General features: G+C 37.3%; 1 protein-coding gene across 1 annotated transcript; it reads right to left on the minus strand.

Moving 5' to 3' along the window:
* Window positions 1–184: 184 nt before the first annotated feature.
* SGO2 (shugoshin 2) lies at window positions 185–27,133 on the minus strand. The gene is made up of 9 exons (XM_061149043.1): window positions 27,021–27,133; window positions 20,023–20,157; window positions 17,778–17,953; window positions 16,696–16,773; window positions 15,885–15,970; window positions 12,215–12,438; window positions 7,948–11,109; window positions 5,521–5,671; window positions 185–2,062 (listed from the first exon to the last, which is right to left on the minus strand). The coding sequence occupies exons 2-9, from the start codon at window positions 20,153–20,155 to the stop codon at window positions 2,047–2,049; spliced, it is 4,026 nt and encodes a 1,341-aa protein (XP_061005026.1). The 5' UTR covers window positions 20,156–20,157; window positions 27,021–27,133; the 3' UTR covers window positions 185–2,046.

Below are 27,133 nucleotides of genomic sequence, written 5' to 3' on the forward strand. Positions count from 1 at the left end.
CCTCTATTATACACCACTAGCCCCTTTTGTCTGTTCAGGTCTTATTCCGATCTCTAGAATATGATCAACAATTGATAACTGTAGTTTTGGTCTTGGCTGAACCATAACTAATACAGTCTCCATCAACATCAAAAGTCATCTGACACTCATTCATAATCTATTAAAAAAGCACTGAATAAAATAGTAATTGATAGGTAATACTTTAATGTGATTATAAGCATACACAACCAGCTTATTCCATAGCATCTTACTTAATGGGGTAAAGCCAGAGGCATTCCTATGAAAATCAGGAACAAGACAATGATATCCACCATTCTCACTGCTATTTTACACTAAATATAAGGTAGCAGCCATGCAGTTACATAAGAGAAAGCAGTGAGAGGCCTAAGAATTGGAGAGAAAGGAGGAGGAAAGATAGCCTGGTTTTCAGAATATATATATCTGGAAAATAGCATAAACAATAACAGAGTTTAGCAATTAACATACAGAAATCAATAATCTTCATATATACAAGTGATAATCGATTAGAAAAGAGACTCAAAGATTCCATTTATATGTATTACCAGGAAAAAAGAATGGAAAACTTCCATGAGGGAAGTTTTGAAACTCCCTTAAAGTCCCTATAAAGACAACGATAGAGGGGCATAAAAAGACATAAACTAGTAGAGGGAACAGAAAATTGAGAAATAAGTTTAAGTGTATATGGAAATACAACATTGAAAAATGTGGCACTTCAAATCAGTAGTGGAAAACATGGACTTTTTAATTAATGGACAATCCTTTGGGAAAAGGTCAAAAATTGTGTTCATATTTTACCATAAAACAAAATCCACATGAATCAGAAATTTAAACATCAAAACAAAATGAAACCATGGGTAAATGTCTTTCTTAAATCTGGGAACAGGAAAACTTTTTAAATGTGACTGAGTTCCAATAAAAGATTGTAAGTCTGATACATACAATGAAAAATAATTTGCATGGGAACAACAACAAAAAAAGACAAACCTCATGGAAAGGAGGAAAAAATAGAAACACTAGGAAACCAAATACCAGATAATGACAGAGATTCAAAGCCTTAAGTAATAACAGTACAGGAAAGGAAAAACTGTTAGGGTGCCAAACCCTAGAGCAGTGTAAATTATTCCTTTAATAAAACATCTAGCCTCCATTCAACAGACACTGTTGGTAAATGAGTAAGTTCTGTGGGACTCTGTAGTCTCACAACTGTTTTTCAAAGTTTGGTCCTAGGCCAGTCTGCCCCAGAATTATCTGAGGTGTTTGTTAAACAAAATGCAGATTTCTTGGGCCTACTCGTTTAGTTGCTGGATATAAGAAAGCTTTTCCATCTAGGCAGAATAGATTTTTACTAATCATTTCAATATAGTAAGCTATGTTTGTTAATCTCAGGTATGAAGAGGATTTACTACTTTTTAATACTGGAATAATAAGTGATCTTTAAAGTTACAAAAACCAAATTCAAAAGCACCTGAGAGAGAAACCCACTCAACCAAGTCATCAGATTACGTATAATGGAAGTAATACAGCAGCTGACAGTAAACAAGTAATTTTGAAAGTTGAAGAATGAGGGTGAGAGAAAACTGGCCAGGGCAGAAGGTGAGTTTTAAAATCTTATAGGTGTTCACATTTACTGAATGGTTTTTAAAACAAAATAAAACAAAACAAGGTCGTTTTGGTGTATAACAAGATAACCAGTGCAAAGTATTTATAATACATTTTATTCAGTTAAAAGGTTAATAGTTATTGTTTAGTTAAAGGTTGTTTGGTTGAAAGGAGATTATATGAGCAGGAAGATAAGTTATAAGGTGACCAAAATAACTTAAAGTGCTTAATATTACAAAATAGCTGTTTTATGCATATTACCTATACATAAGAATAAACATTCTACAAAAAGGCAAGAGATGGGAAAAAAAAAAAAAAAAAACAGAACTTTTCATCATGCTTTTCATCTTCTTGATCCTAGTTAGATCCCTGTTTTGAATTGCTATGGTTTGAGAATTCAGGAAAACCAGAATGTATAAATTCACCTCATCTTCTCATCTTCCTGCAAAGTAGAAAAAAGGAAGATTTAACAACCACCTAAAGCTAATGCTTTTGCTGCAAAGTATGGAAAGGAAAATCGCTGCATCATAAAAATAAAATGCAGATTCCTCAAACCACAAGCTGCGTCACATATTTAAATAGTCTATGATCGGGGGAATTACAGATGAGGTTTTAGAGAAATTAATCAATCCAGATTTTATACATTACATGTTTTACCATATATTTCCTTTTAATTATGAACTGTAGCATACATATAAGAATATATGAAAATGTACAATTTAAAACCAGTCAAATGCTGACACACCAACATCCAGGTTAAGAAATAAACTCTTACCTCATCTCACAAGCCCCTGGTGTGCTCCTTTCTGGGAGACAAAATCAAAGCCCTCTCATCTCCCAAGAAGTGACCACTATTTTGAATTGAATTCATCAATCCCTTGTTGAATTAGTAACAGGAATAGTGGACATTCTTGACTTGTTCTTAACTTAAGTGTAAATACCTCTGTTGTCTCCCCGTTAAACAAGATACTGGCTTTAGGGTTAAGGTATGCAAGTACAATTCATCATTTTATGAAAGTATCCTTCAATGTCTATTGAGTATTTTAATCATGAGTGAGTACTGAATTTTGTCAAAGGCTTTTTCAGTATCTATGAAAAAAATCATAAGCTTTATTAATATGGTATATGATGATAAGTTTTCTAATATTAAACAAACTTTGCATTCCTGGAATACACCTTACTTGGTGGGTTTATGTTTTTCATAGCATGGTGTTAGATATGCTTTTGTAATTGGGCTGTGAACACTTAAGAGGAACATGTATTCTCTCTTTTCAGAGTGTGGAGTTTGATATGTAAACTGTAAGATTTACCCTACTAATTATGTTGTTTAGATCTCCATCTCCTTACTAATTTTTTGCCCATTTTATTTGCTTTATATTGAATAGTATATAAAAATTTATTCATGTATTTCTGTCTCTATGTATCTCCTATAGTTTCTGCTTCATGAAAGTAGTTGTTATGCTATTTGGTATATAATATTACAACTATTATATATTCTTTGTGGATTAGGGCTTTTACTATTAAAAATATCCTCTTTGTTATGTTCAGTTCTTTGGGACTTAAGAGATAAAGACTTTAAAAAATATTTGTATCACCTTCCTGATAACTGCCCCTATCCTCAGTGCCTACGATGACCACTCCATAACACATTGTGAGCAGTTTTCATCAGGATTTACTCTCACTGGGGGCCTATCAAAAGCTATGATATGCCTGCTGCATGCCACTCTCAGTCCAAAAAGAAAAAGTGGCAACTGGATTGTTGTCATTCTTAGCATTTATCCTGATGTACATTGTGTTATTTGCTTTTAAAAAAATTTACCAACTAAACTGATTCCCAGATAATCTGCATGCCCAGTAGATCTAAACTAAAATAGAACACTAATTCATAAGAGCATTTTATTATATTTAGTTTAGAATAGGTAGCTCTTTTAAAAGAATTTATTAAGTATTACCTAGCTGTAAACAGGAATGAGAACAATCTCTCCAAATTGATATGGAGTGATTTCTGGAATGAAATGATAAGAAGCAAAGCTCCCCAGGGCAGCTAGGTATACTTACTACCTTATGCAAGAAAAAGGAGGATATACACATATTTGCTTATTTATGCAAAAGAAATACACAACCTAGAAACAAAAGGAACTGGTTATCCACAGGAGGTAATAAAAATAGGGTAGAAAGAAGGAGTAATGGGAATAGGGTAGCAGGGATGAAAGAAGTGACACTTCTCTGCAGCTTTGGAAAACCATCGAGCAATTCCTCAAACAAACACGATGGTTCAGTGAGTAAAAGAATCTGCCTGCAATGCAGGAGACACAAGAGATGCAGGTCTGATCCCTGGGTGGGGAAGATCCCCTGGAGAAGGAAATGGCAACCCACTCTAGTATTCTTGCCTGAAGAATCCATGGACAGAGGAGCCTGGTGGGCTACAGTCCAAAGAGTTGGACACGACAATGTAAGTGTGCACACACACACCATATGACTCAGCAACTCCACGACTAGGCATATACCCAAGAGAAATGAAAACGTATACACACAAAAGCCCACAAATGTTTGCAGCAGCATTATTTATAATAGCCAAAAAGTGGAAACAAGTAAATTACCATCAACAGACAAATGGATAAGTAAAATGTGGTGTATTTTCAATAGAATATTTTATTCAGTCATAGAAAGGAATGAAATACTACTCATACATGTTCATCAGGAATGAATCTTGAAAACATTATGCTCAGTGAAAGAGACCAGTCACAAAGACCACATATTGTATGATTTCATTCATATGAAATGACTGAGGAGGACATCTATAGAGATAAGAATTAGGTGATCAGTTGGTTGTCTAGGGCTGAGGGATACAGCAGTGACAGCTAAAGGACATGGGTTTCTTTCTGAAATGAAGAAGTGTTCTTAAATTGACTGTGGTGATGGTGTACATGTCTGTGAATCTACTGAAAAACCACTGACCTGTACACTTTAAATGGACGAAATATATGGTATGTGAACTGTAGCTCAAAAAAGCTGTTTAGAAAAGCCCTTGGTCCTTCATTTTTGACTGGCTGCTCTTGCACACTCTCTTACACTACTGACATCTGCTGGTAATGCCTTTAATTTTATAAAGAAGCAAATACTGAGACAATTTAAAGAGAATATTTGAGGATATTTCTATCCTTTTAAAAATACCATCCCAAATATCATCAGGTTCTCTGAAATAGCCATTTATCCTTGGAAAAAATAGGATTTTTGAATTAAACATATGTAAAAGGCATTTGGACATTTTTGAGATAATCAAGGAAATGGGAATAGGGATTTGCTATTACATGACAGTGAAGAATTATTGATAATTTTTCTAGTTGTGATTACTGTTGTCCAGTTTTATTAAGTTCTTATTTTCTATATATGTATATACAGAAGTGTTTTAGGAATTAAATGACTCAATATTAGGGATATGCTTTAAAGACATTACAACAGAAAACAGATGGTAAAAGTAAATATAGTAAAATATTGATAATTCTCAAAGCTCAGGGATGGATAAATGGCGGGTGTGGGGGGAATACTTTTCCCTCTCTTTGAGGGTATGTTTGAGGTTTAAAAAAAAAAGGGGGTGTTACACTTTGAGACTAAAGGACATATAAACCAACTCTGAATTCTTCTAAAGACAAGGTAGAAAATAAAGAGAGGTAACAAAGAACGAGGGGTTTGCAAATTATAGGCAACAAAAAATGTTTAAGCCTGTTAAAAGAAGGCATTTCTTCAAATCTTACCCACATCTTACTATGGGTATTACATGTCAGCAATAATGTACATCATTCATACTCAAAACTGTTCAAATACAGGCAGGAATCCTTTTAAAAGCATGTATTTTATAGCGCCACACTGAAATTACTTTTATGTCATTGAAATACTCACCCTTTGAGACTTGGCTCCTTTAAACAGAGAGGAGTACACCTTCTTCTTCGGCTTGGCAGCTCTGAAGATAGATGATCTACCTTGTTTTCAAATTTAGCAGCGGTATTTGAAACAAAACTGGTATTTGTCAAGTCTTGTAGCATTCTAACACCTGAAAAGAGTATTGTTTTCAAAAATATTTTTAACAATCTATATAGAGATATTGGAATATATATAGGATATTTACTGGTTTATAAATGATTGGTATCAAATGTTTCAACTTAATCAAGTTATAACTTTGAACTTTATAAAAGTAGCACTGAAATTATCTGTAAATCAGGTTTTTTTTTCCTAGCAATAATGAGAGGAAGAAACTTACTATTTAAAACAAACTATCAAAATAGTAGCCTGTAATGTTTTTATACTAAAATCATTTAGGCTGATAGAAATTCTTTATGATTCAATTCGATGTCGATGACTGCTCACACTATGAACGGCAACATGAGAAACAGGTGAAAGACAGCTTACCAATCTCTACAATGTCCTGCAACTCGAGACCTTTGCACTTCTTTTGAGTCAGTATTCCTTTTACCTGGAACAGTCTTATCCATAAAAATCCTAGTGTTCTACATACATCTATTGAAATGTTACACTTCCGGTAGAAAACTGTAATTGATACAGGAATTGTCTAATATTGCAACATTTCCAATAACAAAAGAAAGTGAAACTTGCTCAGTCCTGTCCGACTCTTTGTGACCCCATGGACTATACAGTCCCTGGAATTCTCCAGGCCAGACTACTGGAGTGGGTAGCGTTTCCCTTCTCCAGGGGATCTTCCCAACCCAGGGATCAAACCCAGGTCTCCCGCATTGTGGGCAGATTCTTCACCAGCTGAGCCACAAGGGAAGCCCAGGAATACTGTAGTGGGTGGCCTATCCCTTCTCCAGCAGATCTTCCCAACCCAGGAATCAAACCAGGGTCTCCTGCATTGCAGGCAAATTCTTTACAAACTGAGCTATCAGGGAAGTCCTTAATAACATAAAAACATTAATGTTAAGAGGAAAAAGTGAGGTAAGTAATGTTATATATAGTTTGATTTCAAATATATATTTTAAAATGCATAGATTCACATCTGCATGCATATGGTAAAATGTTGACCGCCGTTCTTCTGGGTGATTGTTTTTCCTCCTATTTTCTGATTCTCTACTTTCAATTTTCTGCAATGAGCATTATTTTAATAACTGGAGAAAATAGGAAAGAAACACTAAACCTAAAAATCCTATCTATCCTTTCAGGGCCTAAAGTGCTATCTGTTTGATGACGCCTCTGCAGGTTTCTCTAGCCAAAACTATTCCCCATCATTACATCCCTTCATATGTGTGCTTTTATTAAAGCATTTGCCATGCTTAAACACTGTACTTTTCCATACATGGATGAGGAAAGGGATGTGGTATTCTTAATTTTTAATCCTCTAAAATACCTAGATTAATTTTTTTTTTTTTTTGGCTTTGCCTAGTGCCATGTAAGATAGTTCCCTGACTGGAGATGAAACCTGTGCACCCTGCAGTGCATCTGTGGAATCTTAACCACCAGACCACCAGTACAGTCCCTAGAATAATGTTTTGATCATATTAAATGTATGCTGTTGGAGACAGTCCCATCCTTAAGAAATCTGCAACTGTCTTTGGTAAAATCAAACTAGGGCAGTTCATTATTGTTGTTGTTCAGTTGCTAAGTCGTGTCCAACTCTTTATGACCCCATGGACTGCAGCACCCCAGGCTCCTCAGTCCTCCATTATCTCCTGGAGTTTGCTCAATTGGCTTAGATAGTAAAGAATCTGCCTGCAATGCAGGAGACCGGGGTTTGATCTCTGGGTTGGAAAGATCCCCTGCAGAAGGAAATGGCAACCCACTCCAATATTCCTGCCTGGAGAATTCCATGGACAGAGGAGGCTGGTGCACTATAGGTCCATGGGGTTGGACACGACGGAGTGACTAACATATAGCAGGTATACATACATACACATATATATATATATATATATATATATATATATATATATATATATCTCCATTGAGTTGATGATGGTGTCTAACCATCTTATGCTCTGCTGCCACATTTAAAACACTCAATTTCCTTCAAAAATATGAAAAAGGAAATCATCTGTCCAGTGTCATCATCAGACAACTTTGTGCTAAAGGCCAAATACATGAATGTCCAAGCCACTCTCATTGTTACCTTCTTAAAGTATTAAGCTTTCTTTAAATTCCTCCATATTGCTTCTATAGATTAGGCTACATACTTATATATTATTTTAAAATTCCATAAAAATCAGTTATAATAGGAAATGCTTTACTGGCTAAATGAATATATATATATATATATATATATATATATATATATATATATACAATTTTAAAACTTCATCACTTCAGGTATGGACCTACCTATTTCTGATCTTTGTGTTCTCTGGTCGACTTCAAATTTCATGTCTTTCATCTTCTCATGTACCTCATCACTTACTTGAAAGATGGGCGAGCTCTCTGGGGCAAAATTTTCTTTCAGATTTTTATTAGAAGAAATACTCAAAGGTACTGAACCCTCAAGAACACTGTTAAGGGAAGAATCCTGTCTGCTAGGTGAATACATTTGAGATAAAGATATCAACATTTTTGTGTAAAAGTCTGGTTTAATTTTGACAGTTTCCACATTTTCCAACTTTTTCCCCTTAACAGTGTACTCAGGTTCAACTGACATTTCCTGAATGGTGTCGGATATCACCTCCATTAGTTCATGCCTATCCAGAGAAGCATCTTCGAAGGTCTTCCTTTTCTTTGATTTGGATGTCATCTTATTTACTTTTTTGACCTGGCACTCTCCTTCCTTCGTCACCTCCGCAACGTGGATCTCTCTCTTTCTATTCAGAGTTTTAGTGCTTAGCCTCGGACTCCTATGTGGTTCCAGGTGGTCTCCAGGGTCAGAATCTGCCTCATCAGTAATATGTTTTAAACCTGGTTCTAAGACAGACATCTGTGAAGGACCTGTCAACTGCAAAACAGGCATGTTGTCACTTTTTGCCAAAATGTTCTTTGCCTTGTCTGATTCTTTCCCATGCTTTTTAATTGGTTTATAAGGATTTGAAATTTCATCATAATTTTCTTTCTCGTAACTGTTGATTTCCATACAGTATCCACTAATAACAGCTTGGCCTTCAGGTCTTTGTTTATTTATTTGAAAATCAAGATTTTTTGTATAGCTTTCTTGGCCATGCACATCTTTACCATTATCCTCATATATCTGGCACATTTCAGAAATTATTTCTGTCTTCCGATTTACTTTCTGCTTCTGCTTAAGGTTCTTATTTATTTTTGATTCATTCTGCTGAGTAGGTTGCTTATCAGTGACATGCTTTGTCAAATCCAACATATTCTGGGTCTTATAATCATATAAATGTCCATCATCTTTGGTGGAAAGATAAACTGTCTGAAATTCATGTGTGACTTTTAGGTTTTCAGAAATGGTTTCTTCATTATTTGGGGTTAGGGAGAAGTCACCTTTTTCTGAGTCACATATACCTTTATTGTTAAACTCATTTTTTCTGTTCATTTCCAAAATTATTTCTGTCTTCCGACTTACTTTCTGCCTGAGTCTCTTATTTATTTTTGATTCCTTTTGCTTCCCAGTATCAGTAACACGCTTTTTCACCCCTAAAAGGTTTTGAGTCTCATAATCACATAGGTTCCTATTAACTCCAGAGGGAGGGTCAACTATCTGAAACTCATTGGTGTCTTCCAGGTTTTTAGGGATGGTTTCCTTATCTTTTTGGATTAGAGAAAGTAAGTTATCTTTTTCTGGGTCAAGCCTGCCTTTGTCATCACTCTTATATATTTGGTTGACTTCAGAAATGATTTCTGTCTTCCGACATACCTTTTGCCTAGGCTTATCTATTTTTGATTCATTCTGACAAGCAGGTTGTATATCATGAACATACATTTTCACCCCCAAAACATTCTGAGTGTCACAATCATATATGTCTCTACCGTCTTTGGAAGAAAGAGTGGGTGTTTGAAACTCACGTGTGTCCACTAGGTTTTCAGGGATGATTTCTTTACCCTTTTCTGGGCAGTACTCACTCGTGTTATCTAAATGATTCACTGTGGAAATTATTTCTGTCTTCCGATTTACTTTCTGCCTAAGAGTCTTATTAATTCTTGATTCATTTTGCTGCACAGGGTATGCGTCAGTGATTTTCTTTTGCAAACCCAACACATTCTGGGTTTTACAATCACACAGGTTTCCATTACTGACAGTGGAAAGAACAGATTTCTGAAACTCATTTGAAACATCCAGGTTTCTAGAGATGGTTTCTTTATCCTCTTGGGTTTGGAAGGAAAAGTTACCTTTTTCTGGGCCTTGCACATCTTTAGTATCATCCCCAAGTATTTGGTTCATTTTAGAAATTATTTCTGTTTTCCGATTTATTTTCTGCCAAACCTTCTTATTTATTTTTGATTCATTTTGCTGAGTGGGTTGTGTATCAGTGACATGCTTTTTCAAATCAAACATATTTTGGGTCTCATCATCACATAACTTTGCATTACCTTTGTTGGAAAGATAAGCTGTTTGAAATTCATTTGTGACACCTAGGTTTTCAGAGGTGGTTTCTTGAACCTTTTGGTTTGAGAATAAGTTATCTTTTTCTAACTTATGAATCACAAATGTCTGTCTAGAAGCTTTACTATTCTTACAAGCTAGAGAACTTGGACCCAAATCAAATTTACCATCCTGTGGGAATTTATCTGAACTTTGGGAGAAAGAGTATGTTTCCTCTTGCTCCTCTGTTACATGAATTCTTTTCTTTTTTTTGTTACACTGCATACTTTGTTTGTCACCCTGATCAAAGCCATTAGGAAGGGTTATTTTCTTCAGCGTGTTCAACTGAGTCATCTGTTCATTACTGAAGATAAAATTTGGATCTCTTGAATCCCCTTCACCATCCAGGTCAACAGATCTTCTTTCTGGTCCACTTTCAATTTTTTCCTCAATATTGGCACCTGAACTATTTTTAAGTTGTCTCTTTGATCTTTCTCTCTTTTTTTCAGAGCTTGGATCTTTCACTTTTCTGAAAGTTTTCATTCCACAATCATCTGGATTTTTCTTTCTTTTCTTCTTAGTGCCTGTTGAAACTGTAACAATTTTGCTGACTTCACTAGCAGTTAAATCCATGTCATCATCATACACAGTTTTCTGCAACTGAGAGTCATCATTACCCTGAAGTGGATTCATGCCTTTTGCAAGAGGTTCACTTGCAGATTCAGATGAGGCAGGAAGGTACAATATGTTTCTCTGCATTGTAGTATTTGTTTCATTAGTGTAATCTTTTATCTCATTATTCCAATTTAATACTGGACTTGAAACCTGTTGTTGATCTAAATCTGTTACACAGGGAGTGTCTGCAGGATTATCTGACTCCCAAGATGAAACACGTTTTTTCCTTTTAGTCACATTACTAGGAGATGACTTCTCTTTTTTGTGGCTAATCGCCTGGGCATTTTTCTTCTCACTTGTTGGAGAGCTCCTAGAACTTTGGTCTGAGTGGGAATGGTTTTCTATAAAATCAAGAGAAACAAAATTCAGAAATAAGTAGTAACAAGTAATTTATTACTTTCAGAGAAAGGATTTCTGACAATGCATTCTGTTTAGATAACTTACATTATGAAGAATCTATGCTGATAAAAAATAAAGTAGAACCGACTGGAGTAGTCATAAGTCAGATTTTACATTCCTATCTACAGAAAATATGTACTGGGAATTCACTCTGCCTTGGCCTCAAGAGTAGAGTGGAGAATAGCCAGCAATAAAACCATGAACATTATTAATGTAAGTTTCTAAGTGGGAGGAGGCCAGCAAATGAACCCAAATTTAACAGTGATAACTCCAATAAGGCTTACTGTCAACATGTTATTAGCAAGAAGCTAAAATTTATAAAATTATATACACACACTCACATACATTTTTAGAATGGAAAATAATTCAGACTCCAAATTCAATATAGTTATGGTTCCATATGCCAATCTGAAATTCTAAGGAAGTGGCAACCCACTCCAGTACTCCTGCCTGGAAAATCCCATGGACGGAGGAGCCTGGTAGGCTATAGTCCACGGGGTCGCAAAGAGTCGGACATGACTGAACGACTTCACTTTCACTTTCTTTCACTTTCATGTCAAATATATAACCCAGACTACATCACAGGATTATTACTTTAAAAACCATTAAAATATGTGTCACCATTTTTCCTTGCTCAGCCATTACCCAGGCTCAAGTTTTTGCTTTACCAGTATTGGTTATGATCTTGAAAAAGTCACTACACCTATCTAAAGTCTCAATTTTCATATCTATGAAAAGGAAAGGATGTAACTAAATAACATACTTTTAATTTATAAGCTAAAATACCACAAAAAGCTCTTTAGGCCAGCTCATTTCCAAATACTGTTTCCAAAGTAATAGTATTAGCCACTGTGGACCTCACATTTGTCAGCATTTACTTGTAAATTAAGTTTTCACCAGAAATTTTAAATGGTATAAGTTAGTAGATCTGTAACATAAGAAATCTAACTTATTAACTGTTTATACATGATAGCCCTCAAGAAGAAAATCTGATGAATGTTAACTATTTAATACTGATACTCAAAATGAACTTTAAAAATCTCTCACCTTTGGGAAGTATATCAACAATAGAAGAAACATGTTCTGAATCATTTACACTACAAACATTCTGATCATTTTCTTTAACGAATGGCAATCTCAAAGTATTCTGAGTTGATACTGGTCTTGCTGATACCAAAGAGGGACTATCAGATGATGTCTTTGATATGGTGCTGTCATCACACTGTATTTTCTCTTTTTCTTCATCATCGTCATTTGAAGTTACTGGAACCCTAAGGGCAAGTAAGAATGAATGGGTAATTTTGTATTTTATAAGAACTATTTAGAAAATTACTTGGATAATTGTTTCTACATTCCATTTATTTACGAACCAACCACAAACCCACTTTGCGTTCAATGAAGGCAATTAGCAGGCAATAGGTAGTTTCTAATAGAACAGAACTTGGAATAAAACAGGAATGCTTCTTATCCTCTTTTCTCCAGTGGTTCCAAAAGGAGATAAATGATATAATCCCTGGTTGAGCTATTAGGATAATAATACTAATGAAATGAATAAAGTTCAAATATACTTACAAATATTCATGTATAATATTTACAATTTTCCTGTAATTAATTCTATGGAAAACCCCTAACTCTTCTTATACAATAGTATGTAAAGTTTTGTGTGTTATAAAATTTGCTGTTTCCAAAAGGTATCCATATAAACTAAAGCCATATTCCTAGAATAATTAAATCTATGGGGGGGGGAGGAATACAGAAAGCTACAGAAATAATTAGACAAAATGACTGTTTTGAATTCAAAGAACAAAGAGTATGTGCGTGTGTGCATGCTAAGTCCCTTCAGCTGCGTCTGACTCTTTGCAACCCTACGGACTGTAGCTTGCCAGGCTTCCCTGTCCACGGCATTCTTCAGGCAAAAATCCTGGGGTGGGTTGCCATGCCCTCCTCCAGATGCAGGGATCGATCCTGTGTCTCTTATGTCTCCTGCATTGGCCAGCAGGTTCTGTACCACTAGCACCACCTGGGAAGCTCCAATTAGACAAAATGACTGTTTTGAATTCAAAGAATAAAGAGTAATAGACTCCAATGATAAAGATTTTTGCCTTATATGCCAAATTACAGATACTTAAAAATTACTGATGATGATAAAAATAAATAGAAAATATTTGTTAAATATTTAAAGGCAACTATTAATAGAATAACCATTGGGAGGAAATGTCTATACCACTTGAAGAAACAAGTTAGTAAAAATAAACAGAGGTGAGGCTCTGCTTCAGGTAATGGCCAAATAGTTACTATTGAATCAACTGTATCAAACATAAAAGATATAAATTATAGAAGAAATATAAAAAGCTACTTGAAGTCCCTGGAGAGTCTACAAAAATCAACTAGGCTCAGAAGAGAGGTTGGCACTTTGAAAAAGAATAAGCTTCCCACTGCTTACAAACCTCAGTCAGTGCCACATTTTCTAAAAGTTAGAAATCTAGTTTTATTAGTATTAGTTCAAGGTCAGAATTCAGGACAACTACAACTGCTGTAAAGTATGTGCGATGAGAGAAATAACAGGACAAGTGGAGAGGGGAGTCCCAAATTTTGTGCAAATAGATATACATATATAAATTGGATTCATCCAAAGATAGCATTAAGAGAGTGAAGAGGCAAGTCAGAGGGTAAAAAACTTTTGAAATGCAGAAAGGATTTACACATGGTGTATAGAAAGAACTATTGCAAACCTGTTTTAAAAAAAAAAAAGATAACTTGATAGAAAGAAAATGAACATATAAACAGATGCTTAACTTCATTAATTATCAAGGAAATTAAAACTTCAGTGTAATACCTATACACTGGCTAAAATGAAAAAGATGGACAATAACAAGTGTTGTTGGAGATACGTAACAATAAAAATTCTCATTTATTGCTGCTAGAAATATAACTTGGTATAATCCCTGTAGAAAACTGTGTAACAGATTATTCCAAAGCCAAATATATAAAAACCCAGCAATTCTAAACATACACCTAAAAATACCTAATTCTAAATATATACCTAAAAAATGTGTACATATATTAATCAAAAGGCAGAAACACAGCAGAATTACTTAGACCAAAACTAACAACAATAAAAAGAACCAGAAGGATGGAAACATTATGGAAAAATCATGCAACGGCACAGTACACAGTAGTAAGAAAGACTGATCCACAACTACACAGGACAATAGGGATGAATCGCACAAACACAAGGCTCAGCTAAAGAAGTCGGAGACAAAAACCATGCATCCTGCATGGTTTCATTACATGAAATTCAAAGCTAGGCAAAATTAATTAATCTACAGTGTAAAAAGTCAGTATAACATTTATCCTGGGGTGGCTGGTGAGCAGTGACTGGCAAGGGGCACAGGATATCTGAGGTATGGGCAATATTCTGTTTCTTGGTCTGAGTATTCATTATACCACAGTGTTCACTGTGAACATTCACCATTCTCTAAAGTTTGCACTTTAAAAAAATATGTATTATACTTCAAACAAAAGTTTACTTAAAAAAAATAAAAATTTTCTGGAGGGAAAGTTAACACTTAATTCATAAATTTATATGAAATAATGCAAGTATAGTAACAGTCAAGATTTTCTTGAAAAAGAACTGAGCACCTACAAGACAATAAAATGTACCATTTAAAACTAAATTTATTAAAATGTACAGGTGCAGTGTGGCACCAGTACAAAACAGAGAACAAAGGCACAAACTGGAATGAATGATATAATGATACAATAGATATAAGCATTTTTTTTTACTATGGTACAGATACCACTTCAATACATAGGTATTTCCTTGTACACCTGAATAAATGCATTAAACCTGTAATTTATATAACAGACGAACACTGTCTGAAAGAGACAAGACAATTCTGATCAATATTATTAACTCACTGAGTCATTTAACATCTCTGGACCTCAATAACTGTCTTTAAAAGTGACAGGTTTGAAATAGGGTATTTACTAAGATAGTGAAAAGTGAAAGTGTTTGTCACTCAGTCATGTCCAACTCTGTGATCCCATGGACTGTAGCCCTCCAGGTTCCTCTGTCCATGGAATTCTCCAGGCAAGGATATTAAGATTATAATTAAATTATTCAAGAAATGGAAATTTTGGTCAGGTGAAAAGTAATGATGAAAGTTAAAGTCTGAGTAGTATGCAAGATAGAAAAGGTAGAAATAGTTATCAGATATATCCAGCAAAAAACATGAGGCTAGTGGTGACCTGGAGGAAAAGAAGGAATTGAAGAATAGCAGGATTCTATAGATGACCATGGTTTTTGATTGATGGTTAAGTTTCCTTGGAGCCCTAGAAACACAACCTACCATATAGCAGGATACCACAAACCATCTCATTTCCACCTGAACACTGTAAGACACACAGACAATGACTGTTGCATGAAAATCTAGGCACTGAAACACTGTAATTCAAACACTGTAACTCAAGCTGGACCTGTGCCACTTTCTTCTCCAGAAACTATGGGAAAGCTGAACATTATTTCAAAGTCTAAAACTGAATTTCATTAGATGATATCTTTCATTTCTTTCACTGGTGCAATGTTGATGAGTATGTCTTTATTTATTTTTAAATGTTTTTCTGTTTCAAGGAAGCAGACCAATAAAAACTACTCAAAGTCCAATTCATGCAGAAGTGTGCAAGTCAATATTTAAATAAGTTGTGAAGCAATTACCTTGCAAATGGAAGACGTGTCAATTTGCACTGTTTACTAACCCGTTTCTTCTTGCTACTTGGCGGTAGAAAGGGACTCTGATGGAACTATTTTTGAAAAGAACAAAGAAAATGAAAATGAATGAAATTTCTAATTTCATTAAATTGTGTTTGTCATTAAAGTACCAAATTATACAAGGATATTAATAGTAATGGAACAATTCTTGTGTTCAGCCTTCACTAGTTTAATGTGAATAATAAGATGATAAGGTTAAACACAGTTCATCCTTAATCACACCATACAAAGATAATCACTACTAATATTTTGGTATATAAACTCCCAAACTTTATTCTACGCCTATGAATAAATACACACGTGTATACCCATGCATACACCCATGTATACCCATGCATACACAATATTTCTACATATTCAGTTGATCTTTGAACAACATGGGGCTCTAGGATCTACCTCTATTTTTTTCCTTGAGTTTTTCAATTGTGTCTATCTTCTAAAAAATACCAATTCTTCTCTAATTTGAAATACTACTTTTCTACTAAAATCGTTTATGTTTTTGAGTCTGTTTAATCCTGTGTTCCACTGAGCTGTCTAGTCTTGTGTTACTTTTAATCAAAAGTTAATTTTCACACAAAATTTTAATAACCAATTATATCAAATAACAGTGTACTGTTAGCCAATTAAAATTAGCATTATCTCCATTCCTTTGTACAAAGTTCAAGATATAAATCTAACCTTGATGCTATGTAACTAATATCAATTATCTTCAGTAATGCTAAAAAATATTACACTATTTAGCATAAATTCTACTTACCTCGGAAAGAGTGCTCATTTCAATTGCAGTTATCAAGTTATTGTTCATGAGTGCTTCTATTTCTATAAGCTTCTTATTCTGAAATAAAGAAAGACCTTTTTAATCACTTAAAATTTTGAGTTTACTATATTTTTATGAATACCATCAGTTGAAAAGACTTAAAAAATACTGAGATCACATTGAGCTAAAAAGGTGCTGCACTGTGTAGTTGAAACAGACATAGACACACACATATATTTTGAATGCTTTTGAGCTATCAACTATAAATTTTCCTGCTTTTTTTCTGGACACACCACATGGAATGTGGGACCTTAATTTTCTGACCAGGGATCGAACTCACACCCCCTGCATTGGAAGTGTGGAGTCCTAACCACTGGACCACCAGGGAAGTCCCTTCCTACATTTTTCAGTCTTCTCATAGTAATATAGCATGTGGCAAGTGACCATGGGCTGTCAGTCATAGGAATTTCACCTCCAATAAGTATAGTAAATCATTTTTCCATTTTAAATTAATTTCTACTCACTCTGGAGTTAGAGTTACAGTTGTAACCTAGCTGAGCACTGGCTCTTACTGCCGTATCTGTGGACAGAGTTGGAATTTGGAAGGAAAAGCAATGACTACAATCTTCATTTTACTGATACTCAGCTTGTAGCCAGTGGAAAGTTGCCATTGAGGGAACACACTCAAGAGAACGTCCCTCCTTTCAATTCACTGGAGAAAACATGCCAATCTTCTTTTTCTTTCATTTTTAAAAATTTATTTATTTTTAACTAAAGGATAACTGCTTTACATATTACATTGATTCATTGATTCAATCTTCTTAAAATACTTTAATGTATCAAGTTTGCTTATGATAAGCAATCAAATGTTGATCAAGGTATTATACTAGTTTGCAGAGCAGCAAGTATACATTTAGAATGTAGATTCAAGACACCTATTTCATTACCCATTAACAGTTTGTCCATTAACATAGCACAATCTTTCAATAATTTTTTTATACTAATTACAGATTTAAAAAACATTTTTGGAGCTTCTACAATAATAGAAGTTTCAGAATTCAAACACAATGTAGTTTCCATACCAAATTATTTAGCTTTAGACGAAGAAATGTGTTCTCAAAATTCAGTTTATCCACTTCTTTTTGCAACAGCATCTTTTCAGTTGTAATTCTTCGAGAATTCTCTCTCTCTCTACTAAGAGCCTGAGCTAATGCCCTGTTGTTATGCTTTAAAGAAATTTTGAAAATAGAAGAATTGTCTGTAAAAAAAAAAAATTGTAAGAGTTAATACTGAACATCTTAATACATTTTCATATTTCTTAATAAAACTATTTTAAACAAAACTTATTTCACTTTGTAAATTTTAGCTGAAGGTAGAAGAGGATAACAACACAGATATAGTTTTGAAAAAAAAAATGTACCCAGAGTTTGGAATTGAAGAAATAAAAGCTAGATAGAAGATGAACAAAGTTGAGAGAAATGCAGCATGTCTGTGAATAGAGTCAGGAGTAAGAGGACTCTAGTACAGACAGTGCTGCGTGTGTTGTGCCTAGCTGTTCAGTCGTGTCCGACTCTTTCCGACCCCATGAGCTGAGCTCACCAGGCTCCTCTGTCCATGGGGATTCTCCAGGAAAGAATACTGCAGTAGGTGGCTACGCCCTTCTCCAGGGGATCTTCCCAACCCATGTATCGAACCCAGGTCTCCCGCATTGCAGACAGGTTCTTTACTGACTGAGTCACCAGGGAAGCCCAAGAATCCTGGAGTGGGTAGCCTATCCCATCTCCAGGGGAACTTCCCAACCCAGGAATCGAACCGGGTCTCCTGTATTGCAGGTGGATTCTTTACCGGCTGAGCTACCAGGGAAGCCCATAGACACAGTATTCCAGTATTCCAGATAATTAGATCAGTCACAAAAACTAAATCCTGGTACTTGTTGTTCTACCTTCCTTCCTATCTTTGATGAGGAGGTAGGATAGAGAAGCTCTAACTAAAGATGTCCCAGAGAAATTAGGGGATCTGTGAAATTAGGCAAATTTGTGAAAATTTTAGAGTCAGTTTCTGTGGCACCAGAACTGAACACATTAATGCTCCCAAAGTCCATTTTTCAAAACCTCTAGTGAAAGGGAGCATACTTACTGTAATGTTGGACAGATTATCTAAACCCTGTGGGACCTTCTACTTCTACCCCAAATACCTGCTTATTTCTATGCATCTATTGCAATCTATACTTGATCCCTTCTCTTTACAAGCACTATGTAAATATAATTTAATTCAGAATGCTTTCCTGTTTTTAGCAAAGAAATTTAATTGTGAATTCCTTAGTAAAGCTCACCTTACACATAATGTTCCCTTAGTACACCTAAAGCATAATTATATTTTCACAATTTTGATTTACATGCCACTATTCAATAACATATCTCACTGATGACAGTCATCTTTGACATATCAAAGGGCAATAAGACTAGAACCAGTTCAGGACTTGTAGAAGCTAAAGGATAATAACATTTTCCTGTTACATTCCTCAAACTCCAGTGTATTCCTTCATAACAGTGGGTGTGCAGTGGTCCTGTCAAAGAGAACAGGAAACTGCCACTACAGAAAGTGGTTTGATACAAAGGATGGTCCTATAGACCTTGGAAGGATCAAAACTATGAGTGAAAGATACTCAGGAGGCTTGGCTATTTCACAAGGCACAATTACCTTCTACATGTGCTAGAGCAGCAGGAATCCTCCTCCCCCAATTAGGCTAAAATGAAGATGAATCATTGAGATCATTTTCTGAAGTAATGCAAATTTATTTGGGGGCGCTTCCCTCACCTTCTTTTTTTGCCTTCCAACATCTTAACTCCAAAATCCATGAAACCCCATCTCCAAAGTGCTCAGTGCCCTGATGATGAGCTTTGGTTATATAAAATCACCCAACACTACACTATATAGTCCAGCCACCCCTAGATTACCCATCATCCAAATGCTACAACATATCAGAAGGACAATCCATCATTTTTCTCAAGTTCTTTTTCAGAAATGTCACTTTGAAAAAAAAAAAAGAAATGTCACTTTGGTATTTTCTTTGCAGTGTAGGAGGTAGTTGCCTTGGGCCACCCACCCCCCAGCCTCACTGCTGAAAATTCAGCTGTCATGACTGACAGTAAATCATCATAAGCACCCCCCAACTAAAAGGAGTTGAAAGAGACAGGAAGGATTAAATAGAGAAGGTATCATTTAATAAAACAGTCATTTTCTATACTTGCTAAAGTACCAAATACTATATCTATTCTCCAGAAAAAAGTAAAAATATGAATATACTTTAAGACAAATGACACTTACTTATTATTCTTGTTTTTATTTTTGAAGCAAGAGAAACATTCAACTTAGTAGTCTTTGAAATTCTTCCATCTTTCACATGTTTCTTAATTCCTGAGGTAAAAACTGAACTAGTTTCCATTGCTGGGTACTCCATCACTGAAGTAAAGAAAGAAAGAAAGCAGAAAATCATAGTATTAATTAATAAAGGGGAAAAGGGCAACTGATAAATACATTCTAAGAAGTAAGTTATGACTTAAATAATATGCTTTGTACATAAAGTGAAAGTGAAGTCGCTCAGTCGTGTCCAACTCTTTGCAACCCCATGGACTGTAGCCTACCAGGCTCCTTCATCCAGGCAAGTAGTGGATTTTCCAGGCAAGAGTACTGGAGTGGGTTGCCATGCATAAGTATTTGCAGAACCCTAAAATCTGAAAGTATGAATATAATCAAAAATGGTTTAAAAGTAGAATGCTAAAAAGGTAAATGACTTTGTTTTTTCACTCAAACCTATATCATTATGGCTGCCTGCCAGGAGCTAAGCTAGGCACTGGGTAGAGAAAACAGGATCAGGCTGTATAGGAATGCAGTTATAGAATGTGGGCACAGACTATACTGTGACGCAAAGTAAGAAGTGTAACCTTAGAGTTTTGAACAGAAGAGATATACCTAAACCTACGGGGACTGTTCCCACTTCATCCTCAGATATGCATTCCATTTTCTGCAGCCTTTACAGCAAAACTCCTTTAAAAAAAAAAAGTATCTATAGTCAGTTTCTAATCTTCTTGTAACTCTACTTCACTCAGGCTTTCACTCTATTCCAACAAAATGAGTTTTGTCAAGGTTTCTAATGACCTTCATACTGCTAACCTAATGGTCAGTTCTCAATCCTCATCTAATTTGATTTAACAGCAGCATTAAATGTGGTTAATTTATCCTTCCTCCTCAAAAATGATATTTTGTTGGCTACCAGAACACCACAAATTCCTGTTATTTTTTTCCCTCTAGCTAACTAGTTGCTGCTTCTTAGTCTCTTTTATAGATTCCTAAGCTATAATAGGTTCTCTTCTTGGATTTCTTTATCTACCCTCACTCTTCCAGTGAATTCATAGTCATGGTTTAAAATACCACCTAGATGTCAAGAACTTCAAAATTTACGTCCTCTGTCTGAAACTCTTTCCTCAACTTCCCTGATTCATATCATTTTCTACTCCACAACTCCACTTGGATAACCAAAACAGCACATCAAACTCGGCCTACCCAAGCCTGCCCAACTCAGAGCCTTCCCCATCTCAACTCTGTCCTTCCAGCTGCTTTGGTCAAAAATACCTCACATCCCAATCTACCTTCACGATTCATTTAGACTCTGACTACTTTTAAGTATCTCCACTGCTATCAACCTAGACTCAGGTACTAACATGTCTCACCTGAATTATTTCAATAGCTTCTTTCCAACCCTACTTCCACTCCTGCCCTCACTACAGTTTATTAATCTACAGAATCTAAAACTCTCCACCATCTACTCTTCATCCTATTTCTATAATTTAAAATCCTCTTTTTCTCCTCCTTGTCCATTCTTCTCAAGACACAGTGGCCACCAAGATCTAACTGCTACTGACATATGCCTGGCATTCTTCAGCTTCAGGTCTTCTGTATTGAAGTACCCATTCCAGGGTGACTTACCATACAGAGATTGAGGTACAGTCATTCCTTGGTACCTGCAGGGTACTTGTTCCAGAACCCCACAGATACCAAAATCTATAATGCTCAAGTTCCTTATATAAAATGGCATAGTATTTACATACAACCTACATTAATCCTTCTGTATAGTTTATATTATATTTATGTTACTTATAATACCTGATACACTGTAAATCATAGTAAGTGCAATATAAACGCTATGTAAATAGCTGCTCCTTTGCCCCTGGATGTGGGGGTGTCTCCTCAAAGTCGTTCCAGTGCCAGTGTAGCTGCCGCTCGAGCACCACTCCACCCAAGGGCAAAGGAGAAGCCCCAGCAAGATGGTCGAAAGTCGAAAGTGAAGTCACTCAGTCGTGTCCGACTCTTTGCGACCCCATGGACTGTAGCCTACCAGGCTCCCCTGTCCATGGGATTTTCCAGGCAATAGTACTGGAGTGGATTGCCATTTCCTTCTCCAGGAGGGGTGAAATCTCATTTAGAATCAAACCCCACACCCACCAGAGACACTCAGAGGGCTCAAACCTGGTGCGCACCAGGACCCGAGGCCCCACAGAGACTGAGACAGAACTGTGAGTGTCTGCTGAGGAGGTACGGGTCACAGTGGCCTGCTGCGGGGGCAGGGGCTCTGGGTGCAGTAGACCTGGGTGTGGCATAAGCCCTCTTGGAGGGGGTTGCCATTAACCCCACCATAGAGCAGCCAGAACTTACCCAGGACTGGGGACAGACTCTAGAAGCGCACAAACAGAACCGTGTGCACACCAGGACCCAGGGGGAAGGGGCAGTGACCTCACAAGAGACTGACCCAGACTTGCCCATGAGTGTCCAGGAGTCTCAGGGGAGGCGTGGGTCGGCGGTGGCCAGCTGCAGGGTTGGGGCACTGAGTGTAGCAGTGCCTGCATGGGACCTTTTGAAGGAGGTCGACATTATCTTCATTACCTCCACCATAGTTTGGCCTCAGGTCAAGTAACAGGGAGGGAACATAGCCCAGTCCATCAATTGAAAATCGGATAAAAGATTTACTGAGCATGGCCCCACAACATTAGAATAAGACCCAGTTTCCCCCAGTCAGTCTCTCCCATCAGAAAGCTGCCACAAGCCTCTCATCCTTCTCCATCAGAGGGCAGACAGAATGACAACCACAATCACAGAAAACAATAATCTAATCACATGCACCACAGCCTTGTCTAACTCAATGAAACTTACCCATGCTGTATGGGGCCACCCATAGATGGAAGGGCCATGGTGGAGAGTTCTGATAAAACGTGGTCCACTGGAGAAAACAATGTCAAACCACTTCAGTTTTCTTGCCTTGAGAACCCCATGCACAGTATGAAAAGGCAAAAAGATAGGACACTGAAAGATGAACTCCCCCGGTTGGTAGGTGCCCGATATTCAACTGGATATCAGTGGAGAAATAACTCCAGAAAGAATGAATAGACGCAGTCAAAGCAAAAACAGCACCCAGTTGTGGATGTGACTGGTAATGGATGCAAGGTCCGATGCTGTAAAGAGCAATATTGCATAGGAACCTGGAATGTTAGGTCCATGAATCAAGGCAAATTAGAAGTAGTCAGAGACGGCAGGAATGAACATTGACATTTTAGGAATCAGTGAACTAAAATGGACTGGAATGGGTGAATTTAACCCAGATGACCATTATATCTACCACTGTGGGCAAGAATCCCTTAGAAGAAATGGAGTAGCCATCATGGTCAACAAAACAGTACGAAATGCAGTCCTTGGATGCAATCTCAAAAATGACAGAATGATCTCTGTTCGTTTCCAAGGCAAACCATTCAATATCATGGTAATCGAAGTCTATATCCCAACCACTAATGCTGAAGAAGCTGAAGTTGAACGATTCTGTGATGACCTACAAGACCTTCTAGAACTAACTTCCAAAAAAGGTGTCCTCTTCATTATACGGGACTGGAATGCAAGTAGGAAGTCAAGAAACACCTGGAGTAACAGGCAAATTTGGCCTTGGAATACAGAATGAAGTAGGGCAAAGGCTAACAGAGTTTTGCCAAGAGAACACACTGGTCATAGCAAACACCCTCTTCCAACAACACAAGAGAAGACTCTACACATGGACATCACCAGATGGTCAATTCCGAAATCAGACTGATTATATTCTTTGTAGCAAAGATGGAGAAGCTCTATACAGTCAGCAAAAACAAGACTGGGAGCTGATTGTAGCTCAGTTCATGAACTCCTTATTGGCAAATTCAGACTTAAATTGAAGAAAGAAGAGAACACCACTAGACCATTCAGGTATGACCTAAATCAAATCCCTTACAATGCTACAGTGGAAGTGACAAACTGATTCAAGGGATTAGATCTGATAGACAGAGTGCCTGAAGAACTATGGACAGAGGTTAGTGATATTGTACAGGAGGCAGTGATTGAGACCATCCCCAAGAAAAAGAAATGCAAAAAGGCAAAATGGTTGTCTGAGGAGGCCTTACAAATAGCTGAGAAAAGAAGAGAAGTGAAAGGCAAAGGAGAAAAGGAAAGATATTCCCATTTGAATGCAGAGTTCCAAAGAATAGCAAGGAGAGATAAGAAAGCCTTCCTCAGTGATCAATGCAAAGAAATAGAGGAAAACAATAAAATGGGAAAGCCTAGGGATCTCTTCAAGAAAATTAGAGATACCAAGGGAACATTTCATGCAAAGATGGGCACAATAAAGGACAGATATGGTATGGGCCTAACAGAAGCAGAAGATACGAGGAAGAGGTGACAAGAACACAGAGAAGAACTGTACAAAAGACATCTTAATGATCCAGATAACCATGATGGCGTGATCACTCACCTAGAGCCAGACATCCTAGAGTGCAAAGTCAAGTGGGCCTTAGGAAGCATCACTACAAACAAAGTTAGTGGAAGTGATGGAATTCCAGCTGAGCTATTTCAAATCTTAAAAGATGATGCTGTGAAAGTGCTGCACTCAATATGCCAGCAAATTTGGAAAACTCAGCAGTGGCCACAGGACTGGAAAAGGTCAGATTTCATTCCAATCCCAAAGAAAGGCAATGCCAAAGAATGCTCAAACTACCACACAATTGCACTCATCTCACATGCTAGCAAAGTAATGCTCACAATTCTTCAAGCCAGGCTTCAACAGTACTTCATCCGAGAACTTCCAGATATTCAAGCTGGATTTAGAAAAGGCAGAGGAACCAGAGATCAAATTGCCAACATCTGTTGGATCATCAAAAAAGCAAGAGTTCCAGAAAAGCATCTATTTCTGCTTTATTGACCACACCAAAGCCTTTGACTGTGTGGATCACAACAGACTGTGGAAAATTCTTCAAGAGATGGGAATACCAGACCACCTTACCTGCCTCCTGAGAAATGTGTATGCAGGTCAAGAAGCAACAGTTAGAACTGCACATGGAAGAACAGACTGGTTCCAAATTGGGAAAGGAGTATGTCAAGGCTGTATACTGTCACCCTGCTTATTTAACTTATATGCAGAGTACATCATGAGAAATGCTGGGTTTGATGAAGCACAAGCTGGAATCAAGATACCAGGAGAAATATCAATAACCTCAACTATGCAGATAACACCTTCCTTATGGCAGAAAGCAAAGAACTAAAGAGCCTCTTGATGAAAGTGAAAGAGGAGAGGGAAAACGTTAGTTTAAAACTCAACATTCAAAAAACTAAGATCATGGCATCTGGTCACATCACTTCATGGCAAATAGATGGGGAAACAATGGAAACAGTGAGAGACTATTTTTGGGCTCCAAAATCACTGCAGATGGTGACTGTAGCCATGATATCAAAAGACGCTTGTTCCTTGGAAGAAAAGCTATGACCAACCTAGACAGCATATTAAAAAGCAGAGACGTTACTTTCCTGACAAAGGTCCGTCTAGTCAAAGCTGTGGTTTTTCTAGTAATCATGTATGGATGTGAGAGTTGGACTATAAAAGAAAGCTGAGCACTGAAGAATTAATGCTTTTGAACTGTGGTGTTGGAGAAGTCCCTTGGACTGCAGGGCGTTCAAACCAGTCAATCCTAAAGGAAATCAGTCCTGAATATTCATTGGAAGGACTCATGCTGAAGCTGAAGATTCAAATGTTGGCCTCCTGATGCAAAGAACTGACTCCTTGGAAAAGACCCTGATGCTGGGAAAGACTGAAGTCAGAAGAAGGGGACTACAGAGGTTGAGATGGTTGGATGGCATCACCGACTAGATAGACATGAGTTTGAGCAAGCTCCGGGAGTTGGTGATGGATAGTGAAGCCTGGTGTGCTGCACCCCATGGGGTGGCAAAGAGGCAGACACCACCGAACAACTGAACTGAACTGAAATAGTTGCTCAGCAATTGGCAAAATCAAACTTTGCTTTTAGGAACTTTCTGGAATTTTCCCCAATTTTTTCCATCACTGATTCAGTTGGTTGAATGAGCAGATTCAGAACCAGGATGGAGCACCGACTGTATTATAAATAGTGGTTAGACGGTTTCCAGTTCTGACATTTAGTGCCCCAGTTCTAATATTTCATAGCTATGTGATCCTAGCATCTCCAACTCTCAATTTCCACACTTAGACCATTATTTAAAAAATGTAAATAAGGGCATCTCACTGTAGGCACTTAATGAGCCAACGCGTATACAGTGCCTAGTATTGGACATAACACACAGCGCTCACTAACGTTACCTATGTATTATTACTCTGGCTAGCATCTCGGCTATCTTTAAAGCAGGAGCTACTCGGTTCCACACCCAATTCTACTGAGCTGAATTCCTCAGGTATAAAAATCACTGTCCCTACTGCCTACCGAAATCCTACCTGTACGTCAAGACCCTACCCAGTTCAAGTTCTAAGCTCTTCCCAGTCTTCTATCACCCCTTCGCCGTCAGTCAGCCTCCCTTCTAAAGGAGCGCTCCAAAGGAGAGGGCTCCTTCGAGAACTTGGGTAAGCAGTCTCTTAACAGTCATTCAGCCTATTTACTGAGAGCTCACAGTGAACTAGATATCGTTCTAAAAGCAGCAGAGTAGTCATAAGGACAGAAATCCCTTCCTGCCAGGAGCTGGCCTGGCGGCTCGCCTCCTCACAGAACCGAGCGCTCAAATCTCCAGGACAAGAGGCAGCGACTCAGATACGACCCAGGGCCTTTCCCAAGAAGAAGCCCCTCGGAGACGGAGCTGAAGTCGCGGATCCGGAGACCTGAGTGGGCGGGGCCGTGGGCCGCGGGCGGCTCGGCTGACCAGAGACCTCGGAAGGCAGCGCACAGTGGTTCGGCTCGGGAAAGGCATTGATACCGCCAGACGGGGGGACCCACATCAGATGTCATAGGTCACTGACTTACCGCTTTTTCACGGTGGGGGAACCAACACCCAGCTCCCGGAGCCCGGCGTTCGCGGCCAGGGTTTGAGTTTAAACTCCGTAACCGTTAGCGTTAGCCGCACCAGCCAATCAGGT

Source organism: Dama dama, chromosome 8 (assembly GCF_033118175.1).
Source record: "Dama dama isolate Ldn47 chromosome 8, ASM3311817v1, whole genome shotgun sequence".
Lineage (NCBI taxonomy): Eukaryota > Metazoa > Chordata > Mammalia > Artiodactyla > Cervidae > Dama > Dama dama.